The 27,786-nt window shown below is 38.3% G+C and overlaps 1 protein-coding gene across 1 annotated transcript; it reads right to left on the bottom strand.

Moving 5' to 3' along the window:
• Positions 1–158: 158 nt before the first annotated feature.
• Positions 159–27,786, bottom strand: si:dkey-103j14.5 (isoaspartyl peptidase/L-asparaginase). The gene is made up of 7 exons (XM_036574433.1): positions 27,644–27,786; positions 25,316–25,543; positions 19,669–19,811; positions 14,578–14,744; positions 7,441–7,559; positions 6,239–6,349; positions 159–689 (listed from the first exon to the last, which is right to left on the bottom strand). Exons 2-7 carry the CDS (start codon positions 25,500–25,502, stop codon positions 484–486), a joined length of 933 nt encoding a protein of 310 aa, XP_036430326.1. The 5' UTR covers positions 25,503–25,543; positions 27,644–27,786; the 3' UTR covers positions 159–483.

Genomic DNA, 27,786 nt, shown 5'->3' with positions numbered 1-27,786 from the left:
GAGTTGAATGTTTATTCCGAAAGTCTCTTCTGAACATCATTGTAATTCTTAACCAAGACTACAGGATACTGTCCAGGATAATAAACCTCTTTTCTTTTTGTGTTCAAATAACAAGGCCCCCCATTTAGTAGGGTAGTATTAAAAGATACATAGAGCAGTAAATTATGTTGTGTTTTATTAACAATTCTAAAGCATTTTTCTCTGTGAACTTTGTTATTGTAAGCATTTCATAGACATCACAGTCACCACAGAATTTAGAGTATTAAGAATAAACATGATTTAGAATGAAGATGATGGATTTATAGCTTGGATTAAGCTAACTACAGAAAGCCTCAATCAAAATAACTAAATACAGTTGATGTAAACGTGTGAAAGATTAATAATGCACAGCAACTTTCTAAAAACTGTGAATTATGATTCTTGAAAAAAAAAAAAAACAAATTAGTATTGTTAAAGTAAAAATATAAAACTATGATAAATGTGTTATTTCAATGATTCTTTTAATTCTTCTTTAGGATTCAAACCATAGTAGAGAACGTTCTCATCGACAGCTGCCCAGGCCATGCGCTCTGTGGTGAATGTGGCGGTCCAGTCTCCCGTGGGGGACACGACTATAGCCCCCCCACAACCCTGCACACGCTCACCCATGTACTGCAGAGAGGAATTAGCTGCTTCCGAAGCTGTCCGTCCTGCCACAGGAAAACATCTCTCAGAATCAATGAATTAAAGGGAGCTAGCTGACCTGCATTCATTTCTGTGAACCAGAGTAAATGTAACAAGTTTTTACTTAACTAGTGGTAAAGGTAGTTACTATTTGCCTAGCTAGCTATTAGCATGCTAGCTTACCTAGCCGACATGAAACGAAGCATAAGATATTCAAGTGAGTTTGTGAACCTTGTATTTTTGTCAAATATGTCATTATATCACAGATTTAATGTACAAACTTTCATTTGTCATTATCCTCTGTTGTAAGTATCTGTGACTGCTATCACACTAATTTCAGCTAGCTATGGGTTTCAGTCTTTCCCACACTGAGTTACTCTACAGCTCTAGCTTAAACACGCAAGGCAAGCATTTAAGATATTTTTACTTTGTATATGGTTTTTCAGTGAATAGTACATACTTAAACCTAACTGTAAAAACACCTAACAGCCTAACTGTGAGTATTAGAGGAGTCTGTTAGCCTGTTAGCTTTTGGAAGAATAGCTGTTTGTACTGACAAACTGAAATGAAATAGTACATTCCACTGTTCACAAATTTTATACAATATGTACAATATGTCAATACTATAAACAAACAGAGTATGAGTGCTGTAACTATTAATTACAGTAAACACCTGGCAACTCTGCTGCTAGTAAATCACTGTAAATTTACAGAATCATTTTTCACAGTGCAAGTCCACTTATTGGCAGAGCCAATGGTAAGCTGTTAATGTCAACAAGACTCAACAGAGATTATGTAATATTCTATTATGAATATTCTGCACAAACCAGCTCAGTTGATTATCATAAGAGACAAAACTAACTGTAGTGCACAATTATGGGAATAATTAAAAAAATGGAAATGATCAGGTATCCATGCATTTAATGGCAGAGGACAGAACAACTTCAGACAAACTGGAAACGAAATATTGTATTGGGACCATTCTGAACACACCAATTCAGATGGTCATGTTGAACAAAATGAACTGTAGAGCACTGCTAGAGCAGATTATTGTGGCGTCAGTGTAGATGGAAACATGGCAGTGGGCTGTGATTCTGCTGTGAGTAGTGCTCTTATTGAAACACCAGCAGAAAGGCACATAACACTGCACTGAAACAATGTGGGAGGTCACCATTAGCCACAGGCTACTACCCCAACACAAAATGGCCAAACCCCAGACACAATAAAACATATGGTGCGTGCCTCCCATGAGTCTCTTTGCATGATCCTCTGCATGACCACACCTCTGGAGCCTCTACGGCATTGCGAGCCAAAACTGCTACATTATTTTTCTTCTCACTCGCTCCGCTTTTGTAGAAATTCAAATTTCAAAGGCCTGAAACTTAGACTTTTTGTTATTTTTACTGTGTCAGTTCCCTGCGGAAGGCTGTGCAACAGAAATAGAGTGTGAGGATTTCTATTTCCTCGTGCTGTGTGATAAAGCAGCGCGGCCTGCTACAGTCCTTGGGCGCAGCATAGGTCACTCGGGGAACAGGATAAGGCAGGCTGCTCACACAGCTGCTGTGTGCATTCATTCAGTGCTGCTGCTGCAGAGCAAAGGACTGTCAGAAAAAAAGATAAATGGTAGACCCTCTGTCTTAAGGTTTCTTCTGCTTGAAAAAAATCTAACGGGGGTTGACACTGCTGTGCATGGTGAGAAAGCAGAGGATGCATGTTTTAATCAAAAAGGGGCAGTTTCTCTTAAACCAAAGACTTGCTGCTGCTTACAGTGAGGCAGAATAGCTGTGTTGCTGTGGGGAGGCTGGTGTTTAAAAGGATAACAGCGAACAGACATGGCAAAAAAAGTGAAACGGCGCTTCCGCAGTCATTACCACAGAAGTTGCAAGCAAACAATAGCCCGCTGACCCTTCTACACACTCTGCCTCATTATCCTCTGCCAACAGCGGCAGCCTGGCCCGTCCCCTCCCCTCAAACACACCAATTAAAATGATTGGCAACAGCAGTGTCAGATCTCCACGCCACTTATGTTAATACAGCACGGTCAAGCAAAATCTGATGATAGGATGTGGAAGAGGGGGACAAAAATAGAATATTATCACAGAGATTTCACAACCCGCCGCATGCACAATGTATAGAACATGGCAGCGAAAGGCAAGCAGAGAAAACCCACAATAACAATAATGCCCAGCAGGCAAGAGCAGCGGCCATCAAGTCCGCTTCATTCCTCTGGATGGATTGTGAACTGCTATCATATGGGGTGCATAATATGGATAACAGCTTGTGCTCGATTTGTAAATGTTTACTTGAGGCATGCAATTTGGAAAACCCCGACACATTTTGTCAATACAAAATATGTATCACAATATTTCATTTTTTTGCAGGTTGATACGTTTAGACAGCCTCCAAAAAACAGCAGTGTTTTTAAAATGGTCAAAAACTGAGTACAATGATTTTTATTCAATGTGTCACACACTGAGCTGCATTAGATCCAATTAAACAGGACTAATGTTTAACTGTTGCTGATCTTTGTGCTGAAACATGCAGCTCTTTTTTAAGAACTGACAATATCCATGACTTCCTTAAAAGCATGCTGTGACATAATTTATCACATTAATCATAAATATCAGCACATTACCCACCTTTAATGTTATTATGTCTCATGTACACTACTGTTCAAAACTTTGGTGTTGTTTGATGTTTTTAAATGTTACATATTATTTACCAAAAAGTGTATTTCAGAATTCTGAGATCCAGAAGTGAAGGAAATAAACTAAACCATATTATCTGTTTACATCATTATAATCTAGGGCAGTTATCTGCCCTGAGATTTGATCTCCATTTTTGAAATATGATTAATTCTGCATATTTATTTCATTAAAACAAAAATTTCCAAACAGTTATGTTGTTAGGATGTAAACTTGCGTGTTTTAAAAATGTTTTGATGGGAAAGGCGCCAGTGTAGAGAAGCTTGCAGAGTCCGAATTGCTTACAGTGGTGGTGATAGGAACTAAACGTCTGAAGCATCTAATGCCTCTAAAAGACCTCATAGCAAGGTATTACACAAAATAGTAACAAATACTATTTGTCACTATTGAGATAAGGTTTTGCCATATTTTTTAAAGTACATTCATGGAGGAGAGGTGCATGCAGGCTGCTGTGAGGCAAAATAGGTCACTTTTTTTTCCCCCAGATTTATCACTATTTTATCATAATCCACATTATATATCACTGCTGTCGGAAGAAAACCTCGTATCTTTAAAAAGTTAACCTTACAGGAGAAGGAAAAACATTCTTAGTTTTGAATGAAAGTTAATGGAACTAGATTGGAACTAGAATAGAATACTTTTGGAGCATTTCTCATCAGGAAATTCTGGCACATTGTAAAGCTCAGCTGGTATTTTCTAATTCTGTAAAAAAGTACAAAACTGAGATACAAGCAGCAATAGAAGAACTCAGAAGACATGTGCAGGTTCACTGGTTGTTCTTGGATAATAAATAAAATTGCTATATTTACGTTTTAAACATCATGACCCCTGTTGCTATCACCACCACTGTATAAATAAGTTAGTTTATTTAGCCTACAATGAACCATTTCACATCAAACCACTCTGGCTGATTTTACATCTCAATGACTAGATTATGCAGACATTTAGAAAAATTGTCGCAATTCCCCTTTAATTCTCAATTATATATATCGTCCTCGGTCATTTTAGAATCTTCTGTGGCTCCATTCATTATTCATTACACTTCTTTATTTTTATTACCGGTTCCTAGTGTCCTACTCATTATGTGAACGCTGTCAAGTTGCACAGTGACTAGCATATTAGAATCATTTTATACATTTGTCTGCAACCAAATTGGTATTAATTTTTTGAAAACATTGATTCCAAACTACTGAACACTATTGTAGTTGTGAACTGGCTATGTAAAATTAAGTCAAATCAAATCAAACCAAATCAAGCTTTCTTGGTCACACACACAGCCATACCCAGTATAATGTGTAGTAAAATGCTTATACAACTGTCTGTTGCCATGAAAAACAGATTATACAGTGGAACAATATAAGAATAGAAAAAAGGGAAGAAAAATATTAAATATAAAAATATAGGGATATAATAAAATACAAGGATGTCTAATATAAAGTGCAGATGTGTGCATGTGTACAGTGATCCATCATTAGATCTTTAACCTGTCTTATTTGCACTACAATACACATGCAAAAAAGTAAAAAAACTTAGATACATGAAGAGGTTTGTACTTTATGGCTGTAAATTATAATACATTAAATAATTAAACAAGAATAATGCTCTCTATTTCAACACTACTGTGGGAACTCCATGTTTAGCCAATTACAGAAGGCCATTCACTTTAGAAGTATTACTGTCAGACTGAAAACTACAGACACTGCAGATTCATACTGGATTTAAATCACTCCTCTTGTCAGTAATGACAGCAATTACAGAACATCTGCAGATTAAACTGGTCTAGCTCAAATTGGGATTAAGCCATGGTCGATTTATCATCTATACAACTGAAGAATCCCCAACTCTGCACATTTTAGTGGTTTCTCTGCTTCCATCACACCTGATCCAACTAATCAGCTCATTAACAACCCCATACTGAGTACACAGCCATACACAGTATAATGTGTCGTGAAATGCTTATATGACTATCTATTGTCATGAAAAACAGAATATATATTAGAACGATATAAGAACAGAAAAACAGGAAGAAAAATATAAAATATAAAAATATAGGGATATACTAAAACACAAGGATGTGTAATATAAAGTGCAGATGTGTGCATATGTGAGCTTATGTGTGCAGTCATCATTAGAGTTTTAATCTGTCTTGTTTGCACTACACTTCATATATGGAATGTAGTTTATACTTGTTTTTAAATGCAAAAAGTAAAAAAAAACTTACATGAAAAGTTTTGTACTTTATGGCTGTAAATTATAATACATTAAATAATTTAACAGGCCTGCTGGCAAAGAAAAATGCTCTCTATTTGAACAGTAAACTGTAATTTTCTATGGATTTGCCTCCTTATCAAAATAATTACACTAGAGAACTGTGCAGATAACAAGGTGCTCATCAGCTGCTCCTGCTTTGCTGACAGCTGCCAAAAATTAAAACTGTAATTATGAAAGGGGGGAATGTTTTGGATCTGTTCCCTTTTACCTCCAGCTTTTTAATTTATTAATTCCCTGACATCGATAAACACAACAATTGCTGCGAGCAAATTAGCAAAGCCATTTATCTCGGCCAGTTACACGAGGAGAATAATCTACACTGATCTATCGCTTCCTCTATCTGCACCTCAGATCAGGTTCCATGACATCCACTATGTGGATTTAGCTCCTGCCTCATGTCAGGTGTTTCATTTCATCTTCCTCGGTGTGTAATCTTTACTGCATGTCCATCAGTCCAGTGCATGAACGTGCCGGCTTGATAAACCTTGCTTTCGCATGCAATATGACAGATCAACAGCACGACAAAGGCAGTTTCATCTGTGATTGCCAATTTGCTAAGCAGCAAAATAGAGTTCTGAAGGAAGTGTCTCATACTGTACCTTGGTCCATGTGAAAGAGGATGAGCCTGGCTAAGGTGACTTTCAGAATAGACTCGCCATGACCAGTGCAGGACACTGCGCCAGTCTTATTGTCTGCATATCCACCTGATCCTTATCACACAGAGGAGACAGCACAATAATACCCAGCCTTAACCTATTGTACCTCAAAAGAAAGCGCTCTGCCAAGCCAGTATCGATCAAAACTGTGCTCATCTCTTTGAGGAAAATGCAATTTTTCATGCTAAGAGTTAGTCCGGAGTTTTAGCTAAACACTGCAGTTTTTAAATTACACCATTTTAAAACCCAATGGCTAATTTTCCAGACACAGGAAAAAATGTTAGAGCTGGATTAGTTTTACCAGAGTGGGTTCTGTTATTTGTAAGGGATTTTACTGTAAGACTCATAAAGTTTTATCCTCATATTACAAGTCCAGACTGAAAGGTCAGCGTTATGCAGCAGGTGCCGTGCTAATTAATAAAAATAACAACGCGATGCATGGCCATGTCTAGTAACAGGTTCTGTTATTACTTTTCCATGAAGAGGACTGCTATTCAGAAGAATGGCTAGAAGGCCATTCAGAGAACCCCCTGCTCTGCACATTTTATTGTCTTCTCTGCTTCCAACACACATCATTTTATTTTGGTACATTCAGACTCTGGGGAGGGCAGTCCATTGTTCATTTTTTGTCTCATTTTCTCAGTAAAGATTTCATAATAGCTACACGTCCTTTGAGACCCATTATGTTGTCTTCTCATTGTTTTTTTACATCTGAAGCAAAAGTATTCATTCTCTCCTCTCTCTCAAAAATGAAAGCTTTGAGTACTGTTTATCTAAAGGGGCAGGTGTAGTGGTCTACCCACCATACTACTGATTTTTAGTTTGAATTGTATTGATAGATAACAAAAAAACAAAGTTAACTGTAGGATGTGCCATTTGCTGGGTGCTACAGATTGTTTTGAAAGAACAGTACAAAATACATAAAAGCTAAATAATAGTAAGTTTCCTTTAGCAAATGTCCAGTTGAAATGAGGTATTGTCCAATTAAAATGAGCTACTGTTTGTCAGGTTTGTAAACATTCTTACAGCATAGAGTAGCAGCATTCAGGAAGCATGGTTTCATTAACTTTGTTAATTCATGATATTTGGAAAATATGATACTGAATTTTATCAATACCACTCAGCACTACAATAAGGCAACTCACCTATAACTGGAGAATCTCCGACTCTTCCCACCATTTTGTTCCTGATTCCTCCTGTTGAAGTTGCACAGGCGACATTACCGAAGGAATCCAGCGCCACAGCTCCAACTGTGTCATGGCCCCTGCATAATTACAGAAGTTTGGTAAGTTTGAATAAGTAGATGTCAGATTTTTTTCAGATCTGTAATTTATGCTATTTGACGAGGCATTGCCAAAGTCCGCTGAAGAGAGTGAATTATTAATCACTCTTTCATTCAAATGCACCTCCTTTGTACTTCACAGAGGTTTCTCCTCCATATCCTGCCAAGCATGGTCCATTTATAATCTAATGGAAAAAGGGTTTATTATCCTTCCAACGGAGACTTTGTGCGTTTTTTTATTGTCTTTTTTGAGTTTGGTGTCCAAGAAAAGCACACTGTGATCTTGCTGTAGATATATGAGAGATGTAAGAGATGAAACGTCCAGCATTTTCTCAAGTCTTCTTGACACAGACAGCATACCTGAAAATGACCCATCATCATCTGTCAACAAAGAGCATGGGTATAAGTGCAGTACAGTTCTACAGGCACTGTTCCTACTGCATTTATGCCTAATCAAAGACACTGCAGAGGACCTCAGAATATTCTAGTGCTGCAAAAACACCCACATATCTTCAGTGGGGAACCCTCAGGGCTTTCTAGGGTCTTCAGAATAGGCCTAATGATTTCTGTGAAATAAAATGTAGTCCATTTTTATTGAACATAATAATCAATCCTGCTGTATTTAAAATACTCTGCAAGTATTGTAGAAGCAAACAGCAATTTTCCAAAAAGATATATATATTTTTTTGTGGTATCTAGGTATAAACAGTGAGCTCCCTCTTGGATGAATTAATGTGTCAGATTAACCACTGACACAACTATAAACTGAAATGGAATCAATCAATTGTGTTTTGATTTATGATAGACGGGATCAACTTTATGACAAATTTGATCACTGTAGGCCCTCTGAAAGTCTGAATATGAGCCACTGTCTAACCAGAAATATGTATTTTACAAGCTTCAAATGTCCATGTTTAATGTAGAATGGCCAGAAAATGTTCATGTGAATTGCCATTAGCTTAGCACTAACATACTACTAGAATTCAGCATTATCGAAGAGGTGGGTTTTCTTTTAAGGGCCTTGCTCTAATAGTCACAGTTCACCACTGGATATCTTACAAAACTAAAAACTTCATCAACCACGAGCACACTATGGTGTAATTCTCACAGTCACAAAAATCTAAATGCAAATATTTCATTTCACTTTGAAAAGTAATAAAAATACATCCTTCTGCTGGATAAGAAGCATTCAAGAACCCAATTGTTTTTTCTTATTCTGAAACCATACAGTGCAGTCTGTAAGTAACCGGAAAGTAATACAGTTTGTTGTACTGACTCTGTATTCCAGCGCCTGGGACTTGGAATGAAACAATAACTGAGAGGTTAAATGTTTAGTACTTGGTTTCAAACGCTTTGCAATCAATCACTGTCTGAAGTTCCCTACCTACAGACATCAGCAGATACTGGATACCTTCCCTAGTGATGTTCTGCAATGCAGTTTCTGCATGTTTCAGGGACTTTTTGCCTTCAGTCTTGTCTCCACCACCAGAAATACATCCTCATTGGGGTTCAGCTTGGGTGAATGACTTGGACAGTCAGGAGGAGTCCACTTTTTTGGCCCTGAACAACTCCATGCAGCTGTAGTAGCATGCCGCTCATCCACTCATATGGTCTGCCATGGTCTGCTGAGCTGTTTGCGACTGCTATGCTCACCGGTATATATAAAAAACAGCTATGATTTCTACATAATTTGCCTGATACAGATGTAAAAGACTCGTAAATTAAAGGACATCCTTCACTTCAAACTCAAAGTTATTGTTTCAATGTCTGTTTGAGTCAAAACACCCAAAAAAGAAATGTCACTCTTTAATGACTGTGCTATTGTTTGTGTGTCGCAAGACAAGCATGTGTTATGACAAAACAGCATGAAGGACAATTCAAGGTAAAATTAGGAAGCAGAATGCTCTCTGGGAGAAAAAGGAGAGCAAACAAACTCCTTATGAAGAATATTTGTCTGAACCAGGTGGCGAGGAATCACTTGTCAGGCTTCCGAAGCGGAGCATCAATCACTTTTGACAGGTGCTTGATTGCTCTTTTAAATCACCAGTGATGGCTGGATCTAGCTCAGCAGCTCAGGTAAAAACTGCATTTAAAAGCTGCCTGATGATGGACTGTATTTCACACTTTGAAGTAATCACAGAATTATGCAGTAAATCTTTTAATATCCATAAACAACCTAATGGGGCATGCAGACACTCAAACTACAAAGCTGTTCCTCATCTGTCCTGAGCCACAGGTGGTCTGACTTTGTTCCGAACTCTGTGCATCACGGGCAAACTGTGTTCTATTGTAGAGTTTCCAACACATATATATATATATATATAGCAGCTATGGTCTGTATAGTAAGCTCAAGCAGTTAACAGAGTATCATTACAGTGTAGTCATGATAAGACTGAGACATAAAGTGACAAAGTGAACACTTTTGTGTAATTAACTCAGCTATTTACGCTAACAACTATTGATTTACTGTACACTCTGAAAAATTTGTACCTTTCAGGGTACAAATGCTGTCACTGGGGTGGTATGGTGGTGGAACATAGTTGTATCATATTCCACTGCAGTTACATTTTTGTTGTATTGACTATGAGTTTGTTGTTTTGACCCCAGTTTAAACTCACTTTAGACAGAGGCATTGCATTCAACTGGTCTTGAGGACAATTGCCAAGCCCATTTTACCCCAAGACTGAGAAAAGACCAAGTCCAAATGACGTTGAGCCTGCTGATCTATGGTCCCAAAACTGAGACCAGACTCAAGTACTATAATACTACCAGTACCCTTTTTTTCTAACAATGTAGGTAATTATATCGCTAATTCTATGCTAAATTTCCCAATGGGGATCAGTAAAGTATATCCAACAATCCCATCATTTGTCCACCCAGCGCACACACCCACCTACCTACCTTGTCCCAATATATACATATATATATATATATATATATATATATATATATATATATTGCCAAAAGTATTCACTCTCCCATCTAAATCATTGAATTCAGCACCTAGGCATGCAGACTGCTTCTACAAACATTAGTGAAAGAATGGGTCGCTCTCAGGAGCTCAGTGAATTCCAGCGTGGTACCGTGATAGGATGCCACCTGTGCAACAAGTCCAGTCGTGAAATTTCCTCGCTACTAAATATTCCACAGTGAACTGTCAGTGATATTGTACCAAAGTGGAAGCGATTGGGAACGACAGCAACTCAGCCACGAAGTGGTAGGCCACGTAAAATGATAGAGCAGAGTCAGCGGATGCTGAGGCGCATGGTGTGCAGAGGTCGCCAACTTTCTGCAGAGTCAATCGCTACAGACCTCCAAACTTCATGTGGCCTTCAGATTAGCTCAAGAACAACATAGAGAGCTTCATGGAATGGGTTTCCATGGCTGAGCAGCTGCATCCAAGCCTTACATCACCAAGCACAAGACGTGTTCTCTGCAGTGACGAATCACGCTTCTCTGTCTAGCAATCCGATGGACAAGCCTGGGTTTGGCGGTTGCCAGGAGAACGGTACTTGTCTGACTGCATTGTGCCAAGTGTAAAGTTTGGTGGAGGGGGGGTTATGGTGTGGGGTTGTTTTTCAGGAGTTGGGCTCGGCCCCTTAGTTCCAGTGAAAGGAACTGTTAATGCTTCAGCAGACCAAGAGGTTTTGGACAATTTCATGCTCCCAACTTTGTGGGAACAGTTTGGGGATGGCCCCTTCCTGTTCCAACATGACTGCGCACCGTGCACAAAGCAAGGTCCATAAAGACATGGATGAGCGAGTTTGGTGTGGAAGAACTTGACTGGCCTGCACAGAGTCCTGACCTCAACCCAATAGAACACCTTTGGGATGAATTAGAGCGGAGACTGCGAGCCAGGCCTTCTCGTCCAACATCAGTGTCTGACCTCACAAATGAGCTTCTGGAACAATGGTCAAAAATTCCCGTGAACACACTCCTAAACCTTGTGGAAAGCCTTCCCAGAAGAGTTGAAGCTGTTGTAGCTGCAAAGGGTGAGCTGACATCATATTAAATCCTATGGATTAAGAATGGGATGTCACTCAAGTTCATATGCGTGTGAAGGCAGACGAGCAAATATTTTTGGCAATATAGTGTATATCAGTTGGCCAATAATATTGGCCAATATTGACATTTCATGTTTTTACCACATTAATATTTTTGGCAATATTGTGCTGAGAAACTTTTTTGGTCTCTTAAAACTTGATGGTTGTGTCACTGGAGAGCCCAAGAGAGTCTCCACCACTTCATGGTTAGTATAATAAAAAGATGTAAAATATATACAATTCTCCCCTTGAGAATAACAAAAAACAGTATAACACTTTTGAATGAAGAGAAGTAATGAAAAATAAGAAAAATAAGAGGCAATTAACAGAAACCAACTCTGCAAAAAAAAAATAAGACTGTGAGTTTCTGCTGTTTACTAGAGTTAAAAAGGTGTGACAGTTGAAAACAGCCAGTCGTATCTGTCAGTAAAGCAATGTTTTACTAAAACTATTGGAGCTGCTTTTCCCGCACAGGGGTTAAGCCTAGTCATAGGCTTATTATCAGTTATTGGAATTTTTAGTATTTAGTATAGTTCAGTATTCGCCACAAAATGTTCCTATCGGTCGGGCCGTAATGATCACACAAATGTTTACTCCATTAAGCGAACGAGTGCAATGAACTACTGGCAAACACAGTACAGTGTATTTGACTCCACTTTTTGACCTCGGAAGCAGGGCAGTGACTTTAATTATAACTGCATTTAAATCAGTGTGTGTTTTAATTTGGCTCTGTGCCCTCCGCGAGCGCTGTCACATGCGGCCTGGTGTTATATATGAGCAGGGTCAGGCAGACTGGGCAGTGGGAGCTGCTGTATAATCATCCTAAATGAAGGGTGGAGGGTAATTGCGTTCCAAGGGCTTCGTATAAAAGAGCTCACTGACAGTGGTGTGGCTGAGCGCGGGGAGGCCATCAATAATGAAGGTGCGGCGGCGGGGCAGGATGAAAGGCCGTAGCTCAGCCAGCTGTCACTTAGCACCCCCACGGCACTATTTTTACCGGCTCCCAGCGGGGCTGGGGTTACACCTTGCCTCGGCCTGGCCTCCCCCACTCCTCAGCTCTTGGCGCAGGGAAGCAGAGGTGACAGACTGGAGCGACTCTGCAGGAGCGGCTGCAGTGCCTTAAGGCCACTGGGAAAGCCTTGAGCCCCAGCACAGGTGCAGCTTACTGCTGTGAGGAACAGGGTCAATGGGCCTCTCCTAGGCCATTCATGTCTGAAGAAGCGTACACACTGCAGGCCTGTTGACCACAGAACCTTACAAGGGCCCTAAAGCAACTCCCGGTGATAAAAGAGGAACTACACATGAAAGTATCTAAATGGGACAGGTGAAGCATGCAGGGCTAATTCAAACCTGTCAAACAAACATAACTTCAAACAGGGCTAAAAATAAAGATAGATGCACCACTGTATGATAAACTGACCCATCACTGGGCTGACCTATTATGCTTATTGAACAAAATGTCTTGCAAAGAGTTCTCTCTCAGAAACTAGAGTAAACAATAATATCATGAAGGTTAGACTACATTAACATCTTAATTTTTTTATTATGTGATTCCCTACAAGCTACTGAAAAAAACGAAGCAAATGGATGTACAGGTTGAATCAAGGATAATATTATAAATACAGGGTGTGTCAAAAAGATTTCATAGCGCCATATTTTTACAACCGTGAGGTGCCTAGGAACCAATCACATACCAATTGAAAGAGGGGGTCATAGAGTTTCTGACTGTCGTATGGCAGTTAAGCTCGAACAGCTCAGTATAATACCCTGTATTATCACGTTTTTGGGTTGGGGTCAGTTAAATTTAAATTATAAAGCAGATAGTTGTGGTTCTAAAATCTGACTGGCTAAGCCATATTCAAAGTCGTTATAAAATACTCAAAGTACACACAATTCAGTTAAAAAACATTCACAGAGGATAGAGCTATTCTAAATAAGAAATCGTCTTGTTATCATTTATTTCTCCTAGACATGGTTCAGTTCTATTCAAAATTAGTATGATATGCAATTTTCTTCTATTCCTGAAATTTGTCTCCTGAAAAACAACCCTTGGATTTTTTCACTTTGAATAAAATAATATTTGCATTAAAAACTATGGGATCTCATCTGCAGTCTATCTGATTACTGTCTGAGAGACAGAAGAACAACTTCTCTTGTTTGTCTCAGATTTTCTTGTTTGTCTCCAGAATATTTTACAATTAAATGCTTGGGTTAAGCTCCTCTTTTCTTCTTATGGGGGTTTAAGAGAAATTGGTGATTCTCTTTTAATGGCATACTGAGACAAATAAAAGTTGATCTTAAGAAAGTCATTTTTTCTTTGGGTTGAGCTGTCTTTTACATTAATGTTTTCTTGGCAACCATGCTTTTTTCTTTTAGTGGACTACATCACTCACTGGCGGAACTGAAGAGTTTATATTGCAAAATGCTGTATATCCATTTGTAACTATTTTGCATATAACATGTTTTGGAAAAGGATATTATATATATATATATATATATATATATATATATATATATATATATATATATATATATACATATATATAAAATGGAAACAAAGAGAATTCTTGAAAGTGGTCTATTATATGTTTTGCAAAAAAATGCTTATTGCAGTGATAATTTGTTGATCATTAACTTTGTTGCGAATTTTAACATATGTTGCTTTGTCACTGTTTTATAAAAGCCTAACACTACCCCTTAACCATAGCAACATTACTGTAATTCAAGCTTTATTGCTTTATTGGGTTTGTTCAGGAGGCAAGTAGTAAAATTCAATTCACAAGTGCCCCGATTTATCACCTACTTTACCCAATTCATCTACTGAATTCAGTTTTTCCTTTTCTTTTTCAGTTGAGCTGAATTTAAATTTATGTGTTTATTCTGAGTTGTTGTTTGAGTCAGCTAAGTACCATGATAACTAGCTGAGATGGCATGCTTTAAGATGGCCAAGTACCTACCATTGTGAGTTAAAGAGCTCTTTGACACCAACAATATACTTCTTACAGCGGTGTTCCCATTCTTTCCTCTCCTCCTCAGTCACCAGTGCGTCTGTGGGCAGTGTAGGCACCCCGATGCTTTCTGCAAACAGGTTTGCCCCTCTGCCTGTCAACATGACATGATCAGTCTGAATAAACAAAAATTAAAACACGAAAAAACAGGTCAGTAATGATCTGAAACATTAAGGAGCAAAAGAAAATACACTGACACATTGCATTTATCTAAAATGATTCAAACATTTTATCTGCTGTACTGTTTTTAAAAAAAGCATGTGTTATAATTGAATAATGACATTTCACAGAAAATGGCATCATTATTCTCCAAGTTGCTCTGTGTAATGTAATTACCTACACTGCAGCAAAACTAGGTTTTGTAAAAGTCAGCACTGGCCTTCAAACCTCATCACCTGAACAGACAAATAAGACTGATGTACTACCTTGACCTGCGCACTCAGCATGCTAACAGCTCCAATTAGCTCTTGAGTCACAGCTGTGGTTCAATCTACCTCGTCTGTACATTCCCAGGCTGTGGGCTTTAGTGGCCTAGTGTACGGCTTGGAGGGAGCTATTAAATCACATCAAATGAAGCAATTGCCAGCATTCTTGCTGATACAAGCCGACTGAAGAACACAGCACCTACGGCTGGTGCTCAGATAATGAGCCGCAGATCAGAACTCTGCAAATGACCCCAAAAAACTGGATGATGTGCACTTCAACTCATGGTCAACTATGCAGGTAATTTCATAGCTGTATCATCACTATTGCTGTGACTCTCAACTGAAGGTCACTATTCACAAAATAAGTGGAGGCAGACTCTTTGAAAAGCCTACTGAAGGACTTGTCTTTCCCAATGTTGCCACCTAATTCCCAATGACAAATACAAACAGAAAAAAAATTATCTCAAGAGTCTTGCAGAAATAGTGGTAATTTGAGAAAAGAAGACTATGAAATGTTTGTTCTTTGTTGTATATCAGTTTGATTGTAAGCTCAAAATGAGAGCACTCTAAACCTTAAGTACAATTAGTCACAGAAAAGAAAATCCATATCCATGTAAATTCATATAAAAATACATCATTTGAGCATTTGAACATTTTACTTCAAAGTCTCTCTCACATTATGAGTGTAACACCAAGCTGATATACAACAAAGAGTGCTTTTTTGTAGGTACATGTAAACATGATTATATTCATTTTAGAATGTTCTCATAATGAGTGCCAGTCATTTTGTGACTCCACAAGCTTCACCATTGCGGCACAAAACAACACAGGCCTGTGCCCAGTGATGGTTAACTGAACTTTCTGCTGTCTTTACTGAGGAATATTTTACAGCTATTCCTTAGTTTGGAAGCACATGTTTAACAAAAAATGCCATGAAATGCCAAGATAACTAGATAAAATATATTCTTTTGTGACAAAATATTAGTAAATTCGGTCTCACCTTCTGCAGGGGTGTCCAAACTCTTCCCCAAAGGGCCGGTGTGGCTGCAGGTTTTCATTCCAACAGGGCAGGAGCTCACATGATCAACAGCTAAAGACAGAGACCAACTTATTAAACAAGTGGAATCAGGTGAGCTCCAGCTCGTTTGGCATGAAAACCTGCAGCCACACCGGCCCTTTGCAGATACCCCTGTGCTATAGCCTCCTATAGATTATCTACTGATGTTCGAATTGTAATAAACTATCTGGTGAAACTCAGTTGATTCTTAACAGTGGCAAGGTTAGGATTTGTATCAAGGTTAAAGTTAGGGCCAGGGTGAGGGTTAAGTTTAGGTTTTGGGGTGAGGTTAAGGCTAAGGTTAGTGAATTAAGGTGGATTTATAGATATTTTGTTGAATGTAAGTTAAGGATCTACGAAGCATCTAATGAAATATAAAAAATTGTGTTTTAGATATATAAATATAAGGCATTACGGAAAACTCCCTTAAGAGAACATCACAGCAAAAGAGACCCTTACGTTTTTCCTTGTGATTGTCTCACCATGGCAGAAATGGGTTTTAAGTACTGCAAATATGACTACATTCATTTTAAAATTATGCCAATAATGGGTGCTGATAATTTTGGAGGGCTCCACATCCTTCACCACTGGAGCACAAAACAGTATAGGTCTGTGGCAGTTAAGGCTTAACCCAACTAACACGGTAACAACCCCAAGTGACTGTAAAAATGTATTGTTTATTTATTGATTTACTGCATGCAAACCAAAGCAAGAGATGAATATTCCCACATGTATGAGTAGCTGAACCTTTAAATGTGCTTTCCACCTGGTTACCCTAATAATATTACTCTGTTACTAACACAGGCCTAAAAAGAGTGATACATATTGATCTATGCATGTAGATGCATGTATTTGGTACACAAAGGGATACACTGCAATAGATAACACTGCCATAATACCAAATAATATCATTTTCAGTGTCCTATTTAGCTCTGAGTTTGAAATAAAATGGAGACAGACGATAAGTCCAGCTTGGGGAACTTTTAAATATTAAAGTGGTTATTAATGTCATTTTTCTGTGTCAGATGTAGTGCATTTTAGATCACAGGCAAGAGCATGAGGTCACTGAAGCTCGATCGCTGCATTGATCACGTTCTGATGAATTTTTAATACTGCCTATTAAACAGACCTGCCAATCCCTGGTAAGGCCAAGGTCTTTTGGGGCAGTCAAGACAGGTGCTGTACCAAATCAATTCTCATGTAATCTGGGCTTTTTGTGTTCCCCCTGTGTCTGCAGCCTTGGAAGGTGAAATTGGTGTATAAGAGGTGTGAAAACCACTTCATAGAGGCTCTATTGACAAATATTTCAATAGCAGAATTCTAAGCAGCACAAAAAAAGACATCAGGAGAAAAATCACTGAAACAGGTACAAGATTCCTGAGACACAGGCTAAAAATTAATGATCCTAGTACTTAATTTTTGACTAATTCCTCTGGTATTGACTTTCATAAACAAGGATTGATGTGGAATTTACGCTGCTGCGAGATAAATCTGCTATTTGTAACAAGTAATTATAAACTCTGTCAGATACATTGAGCATCTTAGTCAGATGAATAAATCAAGGCAAAAGCTATTGCAGAATGACATGCTGTTAGTCTTCTGTTAATGAGCTCTCTGCCGTCTTCCCTGAGCTTTAAAGGAATTTTTTAAAACATTTTTTCTTTTGTTTCACAACAAATGCCCTAAAAATGCCATGAAATATCACAATAACTGGATCAACTATACGCTTTTTTTTTGATGGAAAACACTAGAAAACTCCTTTAAGAGAACATCTTAAGTCAGACACCCATTGGCCACACCACTCAAATCGCTTCCACGTTGAAGTCGTCAATTCCTTACTGTTAGCACAAGAGACCTTTACATTTCCCTCCTGATTGTCTCAGAATGGCAGAAATGAGTTAGGACCTACATGCTAAAGACACATTTCTCTCACAAAGCTGTCTTAAAAAAGAGAAGAAAAGAGCTGCACATTGGATGGCTTGAATCATTGAGCTCCATCTGAGCAAATTCATATTATAAGACTTCCATTTTCACCATTACAAAGAGTGCTGATTGAAATCAATCTGAAAATCAGCCAGCATTGATCTCCCTCTGACTGTCATCTCAAAGCTGCAGATGAAATAACATCTTAAAGTTTAAGGAACCAGAGAGAGTCATGATATTCCAGCTTCTGATCTAAATGCCATGGCTTTTTGGGAAACATTTACGTATTTTTAAGAAATACAGGTTGTAGTGCTGATCCACTATGTGTTTCATTCATGTGTTGTCTAACTTTGTTCAGTAGACTTGGCAGCACCTGGACAGGATCTTCAAAGAAGCCTTTCAAATAATAGGTAACTGGTAAGAACATCGAGTGCTGATTCTTATAATTCCCCATTTCCATGGTGAGGTTCAGCAGACAAATCAGCCTCAGCAGTTGTTATCAGAGCCAGACATACACATCAGTGAAGCCTATAATAAATGACCACATGAGATGGAATAAATATCATATTGTGATTATACTGCAACAAATTGCAGTCATTGTTTGCTGTACATTATATTAAAACATACTGGCAAACCTTTAATGTAAGACGATTAAAGGTCAGCCTGGAAAGAAAAAAAATATTTTCACCAAAATTTGACCAGAGTTTGTTGGATCACATGAATACACTGATTCATCCATCCACTCTGAACATCATCTTAACTGTCTGTTATCAGTCAAGATGCACATAATTTAAAAAAAGGAAGGATTTCTTAGTGGCTCATTTTCACATTACAGTCCTCTGTGATATCAGTACTGCAAAGGTCAATACCATGGCAATGATTAAAGGAGAATTCCAGTTTTTTCAAAATATCTGCTCAATCAATAAGCAAACGAAGTCATTCAGAGTGGTTTAATGTGAAAGATGCTCCATTCTAGAGAAATTTACAGTCAGAATTGTTCACAGTGGTGGTGAGAGGAACCAGACATCTGAACAGTTTAATGACTCTAAGTTACTTCAGGCAGTTATCACACAAAATGCCTGTGAATTCGCTACCTGTTGCTTGGAATATTGTTTTATGATAGTTTTGTGATAAGCTTTTGGCCTAAAGCACATTTTTAAAATACATACACAGTGTAGAAGTACATGCAGGGTGTCGTTAGGAAAAATAGTACCCAAAGAAAAGTTATTATTTCAGACTTACCACTATTTTATCATTACCGACATACCATATGAAATTATTTGCACTGCCAGCATTGTGGCCCCAGGTTCCTATCACCACCACTGTACAGAAATCTGAGTCTGTAAATTTCTCTACAACAAACCACTTCACATCAAACCACTCTGAATGATTCTGTTTATATATCAATGTATAAAATACTATTTAATTACAGACATTTTGAAAAATATGTGGAATCTTCCTTTAACAAACTATATATTGCGCAGTCCTACATCCAACAGAAGAAAGAGTGAATACAATTACATGAAACTGAAAATGTGAGTTCAGCTTGATCAATAGGGCAAATGCATCACACAACAGCTAATCCATCAAAGAAACAGAGGAATCGTGAAAGGGTAGAAATGGTGGAAAATGCACCTTTTCCATCACGGCACGGGCGAGGCTAACAGGATTGGCAATGTTTCTAACTGAGGAAACAGCTCCGGCGGCCAGTGTTTCTCCCTCCATGATGATGGCGTCCAGCTCCACTTCTCCATCAGTATTCAGCACAGCTCCATGACCTGCAGCAACACAGCGGCAGCGCCGCGGGAGACTCTTACAGTATCACTCTGAAGAGAATGACTGCTGCCCCCCCCGACCCCCCTCCACCCGCTGCATTCTTCCAGCAGGCTCCATCTCGTATCCCTCTCTCCACGCACATTTTCTCACAGAGGGAGGAAAAAGAGGGAAAATTAAGTTTGACCTTTAGTCTTGGTAAGGGACTCTACTCTGAAACTTCACAACACTTGGTGCGAGAGTGGACATACTCAGTCAATGGAAGCATGCTGGGAGAAATGAGTCTAACTACTATCATCTGGGTGGAATCTGGCTGGATCCTCCGCCTCATGCTTGTAGACCCCCTGTTCAGAGCTTTGTCAACTTACTGCGGCAAAAGAGCATTTCTACAGAAATGATTAAGGAGGGAGAAGTGCACAAAAGTAGTATGTATGAAATGACTGAAGTGTGAAGAGGATGGTTCAGGAACACTGCTACAGCATGAACCCACTGAAAGCCTAAATCGAGAGCGCCAAAACTTGAAGGCTGATTTTGTACTAGAACTGCACAATATGGCCAAAATACTACATGATGACTAAACATCTGCTATTTGGGTGATATGTAAAAAACATTATACATTTATAAAACATTTTTATAATACACGATATGCATCAAATATTTTGTTTTTCTGAGGTTTAATAATTTAGAACAGACAAAACAGAACCTCTGGAGACACATATAAAAAAGTAAATAATAGTAATAATAAGCTACAACTACATTTATTTTATTCAAAGTTTTACAAACTGCACTGCAACTTAAATAGGCCTAATTACACTCTATCTGTAATGAAATATGTAATTAGTCAGTGTTCTTTAAGTAGTGACGATATCCACGATATGCTCAGAAAAGCATACCGTGGTATAATTTATCACAATAACGATAAGATATGGTTATACTGCCCACCCCTAATTGCAATATACCTTGCAAAATATTCAAACTGTACTGGTGAACCATTAATGTGACATTTAAAGACAAGCCAACATTATTTTGACTAAAATTATTTATATTTGCTAGATGATATGAATTTGTCAGGATGCTCAAAGCACAATGAAAACATTAGTAATTTAATAATTTAATATGTAATAAATTTGAATGTGGATCTGATGCAGTGTATAAGGGACGAAAATAGGCTAATTAGAGATGCACAATCGCAATCAGCCAAGATCAGAATCAGCAGATTCTGCTCAAAGCACAAATTTGTCTTTATTTTGGCAGATCTGAGTTGCATAAATATTGTAAAGTGGGTATCTGAATGTATTTGAGTGCTGTTAAACCTATAGCTAAATGTCATAGCATAGTTATACTTGACTCATTGTGCTGAATAGCCAGTTGCCTCTTACTTTCTATGTGGCACTTTACATGATCCATGTTACTTACATAGGCAAATGGTTTAAAACTGAAACTTTAAAATGCCAGTTTGGCCCATTAATAAGCAAATAATGCTGCTCATATTGCAAGTAATTAAAAGTACAGGAAATGTGCTAGTGTGTTTCATGTATTCATTTACTGCACACTGTGTGAGCTTTGTATTAAAAAAGTCTAAAAAAGGTATGTTTTATTTATTTATAATTTTATTACGAACACAGGCTTGTTTGCATAGCCAAGCAAGTTCCGTCTCAAATATTACTAACTAGAGGTTGAACAACAAACCTTTGTCATGCTAAAATGTATATCTGTTTCCACATTAATATAAAATATAAAAACATTCATTTCAAGAAAAATATAGCAATTTATCTGCGTCCTTGAATTTTTCTTTCCACTCCATTACACATTAGGCATAAAAATAATGTACTGTCTCATTAAGTGACATCATGACGAGTAAGTGATATCCCGTCAGCCTTCAGGGGAGCAAGTTCTAAAAAAAAGTTGTTTTTATTTAACATTGATAATTTACTGTTTTCGGCTTCCATTACAAGGTACATCAAGTATAACATATCCACCCCGTCGTACAAAACAGACAGAGTAAACAGTTATTTATGAATTTCTTTGTAATGTTCACAGAAAGGTCACGTCATTTACTGTTAAAGCTGTACTAAGATTTTTTTGTTTAAACTGAAAAAAGTAGCATTACTGAGACCAGAGGAGAAAAACATGCTAAACTGTGGTGTCTGGGCGCTGCTGCAAGTCTCCCTGTAAAGTCTAAAATAATGATTTAAAAGTCAGAGGCGTTGGGTCAGGCTTCATGGGAGTTTTTGGACCACATCATATGCCTTTATAATATACATTAATATCTTTTAGAATTTTATTAATGTCACATGATGAAGGCATGATGACAATAGTAGAACTAAATAAAGTAAATAAAGTAGAACAATCACTAAATCATATATATATATATATATATATGTGTAAAGCAATAGCAGCGGAGCCTCTAGTCCCAGCCACAGCTGCTGAGCCCAGCAAAACACCAAAAATTGCCATTCTGTGGTTTGATTCTTGCTTTGTATTTACTGGGAATAAAGTGTATGGTGAGGTTACTTCACAGTGTGCCTGATGACCACGACTGCCGTGTTATTTCAGCAGAGGATAATGTCTTTGTGAATAGACTATGTCAGATATTGGAGGTCAGTTCACCTTGATGGAACTGAGTGGGTGGGGGCAGGACAAAATGTGTCTGTAGCAGGCGGAAGCGGGACAAATGATTCCGATTTTCTGCGAGATCGGGTGAAATTTTGCAGAAGTGGGACTAAAAAAATAGTCCCGTGCAGATCTCTAGTCCGATACACAACTGATGTTACAGAATGTTCTTCAGCATGTTGTGTACTATACATTTCCACCAGAAAGGTCTCCAAATCCCCAAAACGTACATAGTGCAGCTTTAAGAAACTGGCATGATACGGTTTTATAGCAGGGAGAGAGGTATTCAATTTTGCAAGAAATGTTCCCTCATCACAACAGTATAGTGGGGACTCCGTGTTTCTTCACACAAAAAATTTAAATGCTTAATGAGATATTTTTATTAAGATCAATATATAATTGAAATTATGGAAGACAAAAAAGTGTGATTTCTTGACAGAAAAAAATCAATTTGTCTATTTGGCATGGATTTTATGGACTTTATGACTTAATTACAAACTGAAAGCCTTGCTGATTTCACCACTGCAAAGGCCAGTATTGTGATAAAAACAAACAAACAATATTTTGTGCAGGCCTATTTTTGCATGCTGCAGCAAAAGCATCTTTCGAGCATAAACATCTCTACAAGATTGTAAATGCACAATATGCACACATTAACTTTGGCTGTTAAAAACAGTAAAAACAGAGTGACACCTGAAGCAACTAGGACAGCAAACATAAACAGCTAAGGAATAATCAGATACACATTCAGACACCATAACGCTCTCATATTCATCTCTTTTGCTGAGTGAGAAGCATCTTATTTCCCCAATATGCGCTCCACTCATTCACACCTAGCCGCGCCTGTCTCCTCTCTAAGTAGCACTGCATTAGTCAGCTATTGATCAGTCTGTGCTTCTGGCTACTCCAGTGTATAAAATGATCCCCCCCTTGATGAAGTGCTGATTCTGCTGCTCTTCTATGAAGACGATCTGCCATTTCACCTATGGTGGCAGTTAGCCATCACAAATGAGATAGACCCTGACAGGCAGCTTGTGTTAATGAAGTGTCTCGTTCGGTCCCTGCTGGCTCGCTGTAATCTGATGAATACTCAAGAACCTCTCACCTTGCTCTCGGGATAATCATTAACAACAAAGTGTCAGGGGTGTACAGTGAAACACAGTCCAAGTTCCAGCTTGAGAGGAAGTCCCTGACAACACACTATGCTGAGTAGTTTTAATGGTTACTTTGCTACCTGAAAGAGAAAACTAGACACTGACAGTTTTGCCTAGGAAAAAGAACCAGCATAAACCAAAAGCTAAGTGGAGTAAATTTAGAATAAATAAAAATAATAAAATAAAATAAAAGGATTCTAAATGGTTCTTGGCTAGGATGTTTAGCTTCAGGAAAAAAAAAAAAAAGTTTAATTGGTATGGAACCTTTACAATATGTGGAGGTGCTTTAAAGATTTTTCTCATTCATCTTATTTACAAAAACCTTTTTTAACCATCTGGGGTCCACAAACGCGCCCACATGTCGAAATTGGATATTTTCTATCTTTGTGATAATACAGCACAGAAATATGGTTTAAACATTTCCTGACTCTGTAGAGTCACCCTTTCGATTCCATCTTATTGCAAGACGGTATGTGATTCACATCCAGAGATATGAGGCTATGAAGAGGGACTTAGATACACATCACACTGCCTCTCACCGTGTGTAATTGGTGGATTCCTGTGTCCGTCTACATGTTGTGTAAAACCGACCAGTGGACACTCAGGAAATATTTAAGACCTTACCCATCATGTCGGAAAGAGCTTCATTCTTCCATCAGCTGACACTGGAGACACATGTAAAAATGGCATGCAAAGAGTTTACAGCCACTGAAGTTGCTGCAGCAGTTTTGTAAAGCAGCGTCAAAGATAACAGAGCATTTTGACACAAAACATATGGGTATCATGCTATATGCAGGTGCCTTTAAAAGCGAATTTAAGAGGATATGCAAAAATTGAGAAAATGCCCTCAGACCCCAGAGGGTTAAAGAACCATTTGATTAGTTTTAAAGGTTGATTCTATAAAAAAAACAAAAAACATGCTGAGTAGTTTTAAAGGTTACTCCCTTACTTAAGTGGAAACAAGACACACACTGACAGTTTCACCTAAGAAAAACAAGTCAGCAAAATCAGACCAAAGCTAAGCGGTGTTAATTGTGTTGGTGTTGATCTTAAAAATAAAGGTTATAAAAAAGGGATAATAATTCTTACCAAAAATATGTACAGGTACAGCAGGAGTGCCTTATCCTAGTCCTGAAGATCTACCAGTCCAGAGATCAGATCTAACATGCCTGGCTTTAATAATAAGATATGCATGAGCCTGTCACAATTACTACATAATCGCCTCATTGCAATTATTTGAAATGATAGCAATTGTTTGAGATGAATGCAATTATTTAAGCTGACTGCAATCATTCTCCACAGTTATTAGATTTTACAATCATATTATGCTGCAACAAACAAAATGTGAATTGGTTGCGCTGCAATGAGGCCAATAAATGTGCGAGCGTGAGTAATATTTGTTTATTTGTAAGCTATATAGCTATTCTAATGTTTTTAGAATGTATGCTGGCAGAATGAGTGTTTTTTGCTGATATTTTCACTCTTGTGAAGAACAAGTGGTCTTGCTTAATTCTACACATAATTCTGTTGATGAAAAATGTGTTGTATATGGTTAAAAAGGGTTCTTTATCGCAACAAGAAGGGTTCTGATATTATGATGTAAATCCTGTAACTACAGAAGAACCCCCCCCCCCGCCCCCCACTGTTCCACAGCCCAGGCTGATTAAGCATTATATAATGCCCAAAACACAGTTCAAAATCAGTATTTGAAAAAGGTTAAACATCAAGACTGCTACACTGACCAGCATCAAAAACCGGATCATCCTCCATCATCCTCACAGCATCTTCAACAGCATCCAGCGCGCTGCCCCCTCTGTTCAGAACCACGCTCCCTGCCAGAGCAGCAGCCTTTACCCCAGCCACAGATGCCTCGGCTAATGTGTCCGGTATGGCCCATGCTCCACCGTGCACCACAATCACAGGCTTCATCCTCAGGTTTCAGCAGGAAGCAGATAAACAAACAGCCCACACTGCCAGGGAAAGAGAAATTACTGCCAGGTTACACTTTCCCATGCACTGCCCTTGGCCTGCACTGCGCTATGTAATATATTATTCAGATGAGCACTGACAGAACAGGTTAATGTAACTCTCACAGCTCATCTCAGCGGAAAGCCCTGTTTACAGGACGCTGGCTGTCAGCCTGCTGTCATGTTTATACCTGCTCCATTAAGGTGAGGGCCTGTTCATTTGGCCCTGCCTGGTCTGCTCTTCATCCACACTGATATTCTACAGAATTACCCTCCCTCTCTCAGCAACTAAACAGATTCACACTTTTTATATAAACTAATTGTGTAAAATCTGTGCAGCTATGCAGACTTGTTCAACTTGCACTACATGTCCGAAAGTTTGTAGACACCAGCTTGTCCAAACTTTCTTCTGAAATCAAGGGTATTAATAAGAAGCTTGTACCCAGTTTGCTGCAGTAGCAGCTTGTCTTGGAAGGCTTAGACGATGGAACATTGCTGTGAGGATTTGGTTGCTTTCAGCCAACAGAGTATTAGTGAGATCAGGTGCTGATGTTGGATGATTAGTTCTGGATGACAAATGGCTCTTCAACCCATCCCATATGTACTGGATGGAGCGCCGCACCGCTCCACAGCCCAATGCTGGGGAGCTTTATACCCCTCTACCCCTCTAGCTGACATTTAGTATCAGTCACAGTGACATTAATCTCATGTGCAGCTGCTCCAGAGCATCTTAATCCATTGGATACTTAAATATATAACTTTCTCATTCTAAAGGTCCAGTATACTGGACAGTTTTTTCCCCAGGTATTCTAGCTCTATACAGAAGCAGGTACGTCACCACACTCACTTTTAGGAACTCTTTGTATTGGTTGATCGTTTAGTAGAATGTTTTCTTTTTCATTCTTGTCATGAACAAGAACAAATACGGCAGCGAGAGAGACGGATACTCTCCACCTCCAAGACTAAATACCAACTATTTATTTCAGAAATGTTCTTGTATGCATGTCCCTCTAGAAGGTCCCTCTTGTGAAAGGTAAAAAAGGAAATGGTAGTTAATTTTTACATACTGTAGAGATAAAGTTTAATGTCCAATGATCTGGACATTTGGACTCAGTGCTGTAAATTATGCTTTGATTATACGTAACAGTCTCATGCATTACAAAACACAATCATTCAAGACTTTTATTTTGTTAAAAGTAGAAGAATTTTATGTGTACACTGGACACTGGAATTAGGCACAAGATTTTGAAAAATTAACATTTATTATTGTCAAGATAACAGACCCAAACTAAAAACTGAACATTTCCAGAAACGTTATTTCTGTCTACAACACTGGACTTATAAATGTATGTAATACACCTATATTATGTAAATCAATGTACTATGTAATATAGATTATGTAATGTTTTCTGGCTTTTTTCATCAATTACTTCAACTGTTTCGACCATCTGTTAATTTTGGATATAGTATTGTACATCAGTGTATGTTCTTTGTGTTTAAAAGTTCTTTGCTCATTATAATAATATAAATATTATGATAAAAATCATTTCATATTTCAGGAGCCATTCATGCAGACGTCCAGGTGGTTCCAATAGTTCAGAAGCTCTTTCATGCTGCTGTACATCCAACGAACACTGGTATTAATAAATATGTTCATTTCTATAAAATCTCCCACATTTCAGTCCAAATGTCCAGTATACTGGACGCCAAGTATTTAAAAAAATAATAATTCATGTATTATGTTAGAAATGTGTGTACGGTATTATAATATATCACAGTGTGAATTAGGCTCATTACACTGCACTGTGTGGTCAGAAGAGCCTGAGCTCGATATAAAACCGAATATATCAGAGACGCTCATGACTGCTGCTTTAGCCTCCTATGAGGCAGATTTCACAGGCTGGTGTAGTAGGAAGCTCGCTGCTCTGAGAAAACGTTCATTTTCCTCATTTTATTTTATTCATGTGGGTACTAAGCTGAAGTTTCTGATATTCTGTGTTTCTCGTATGGGCTGTCTAGGCTGCCGTCAAGGCCACTCTCATTCTGACATTCTGGTCTGGATAACGTAACTTGTAAGCAAGAGCGAACTTAATTTTTCTTTACCTCCTTTTACAGTTTCCACTATCCACAAGACTAGACTTGCCTCGGGGATTCACGAAAACCGTTAAACGTTCACTCGAAACGATTTCAGCCGCCTAGTAAAGTCAAATAGTACAGCCTCGACCTCTCAACTCAGGCTGCTTTCA

Source organism: Colossoma macropomum, unplaced genomic scaffold (assembly GCF_904425465.1).
Source record: "Colossoma macropomum unplaced genomic scaffold, Colossoma_macropomum, whole genome shotgun sequence".
Lineage (NCBI taxonomy): Eukaryota > Metazoa > Chordata > Actinopteri > Characiformes > Serrasalmidae > Colossoma > Colossoma macropomum.
The sequence above is the reverse complement of the archived record's forward strand: the minus strand, read 5'-3'. Positions and strand labels throughout refer to the sequence as shown.

Coding starts and splice junctions, on each gene's coding strand:
- si:dkey-103j14.5 (XM_036574433.1), bottom strand. CDS start 25,502: ATGAAGCCTGTGATTGTGGTGCACGGTGGAGCATGGGCCATACCGGAC. Junction 6,350..7,440: donor CGGAGATTCTCCAGTTATAG/GTGAGTTGCCTT, acceptor CTGTGTGATAAG/GATCAGGTGGATATGCAGAC. Junction 690..6,238: donor CCTCTTTCACATGGACCAAG/GTACAGTATGAG, acceptor TTCCTGTGGCAG/GACGGACAGCTTCGGAAGCA.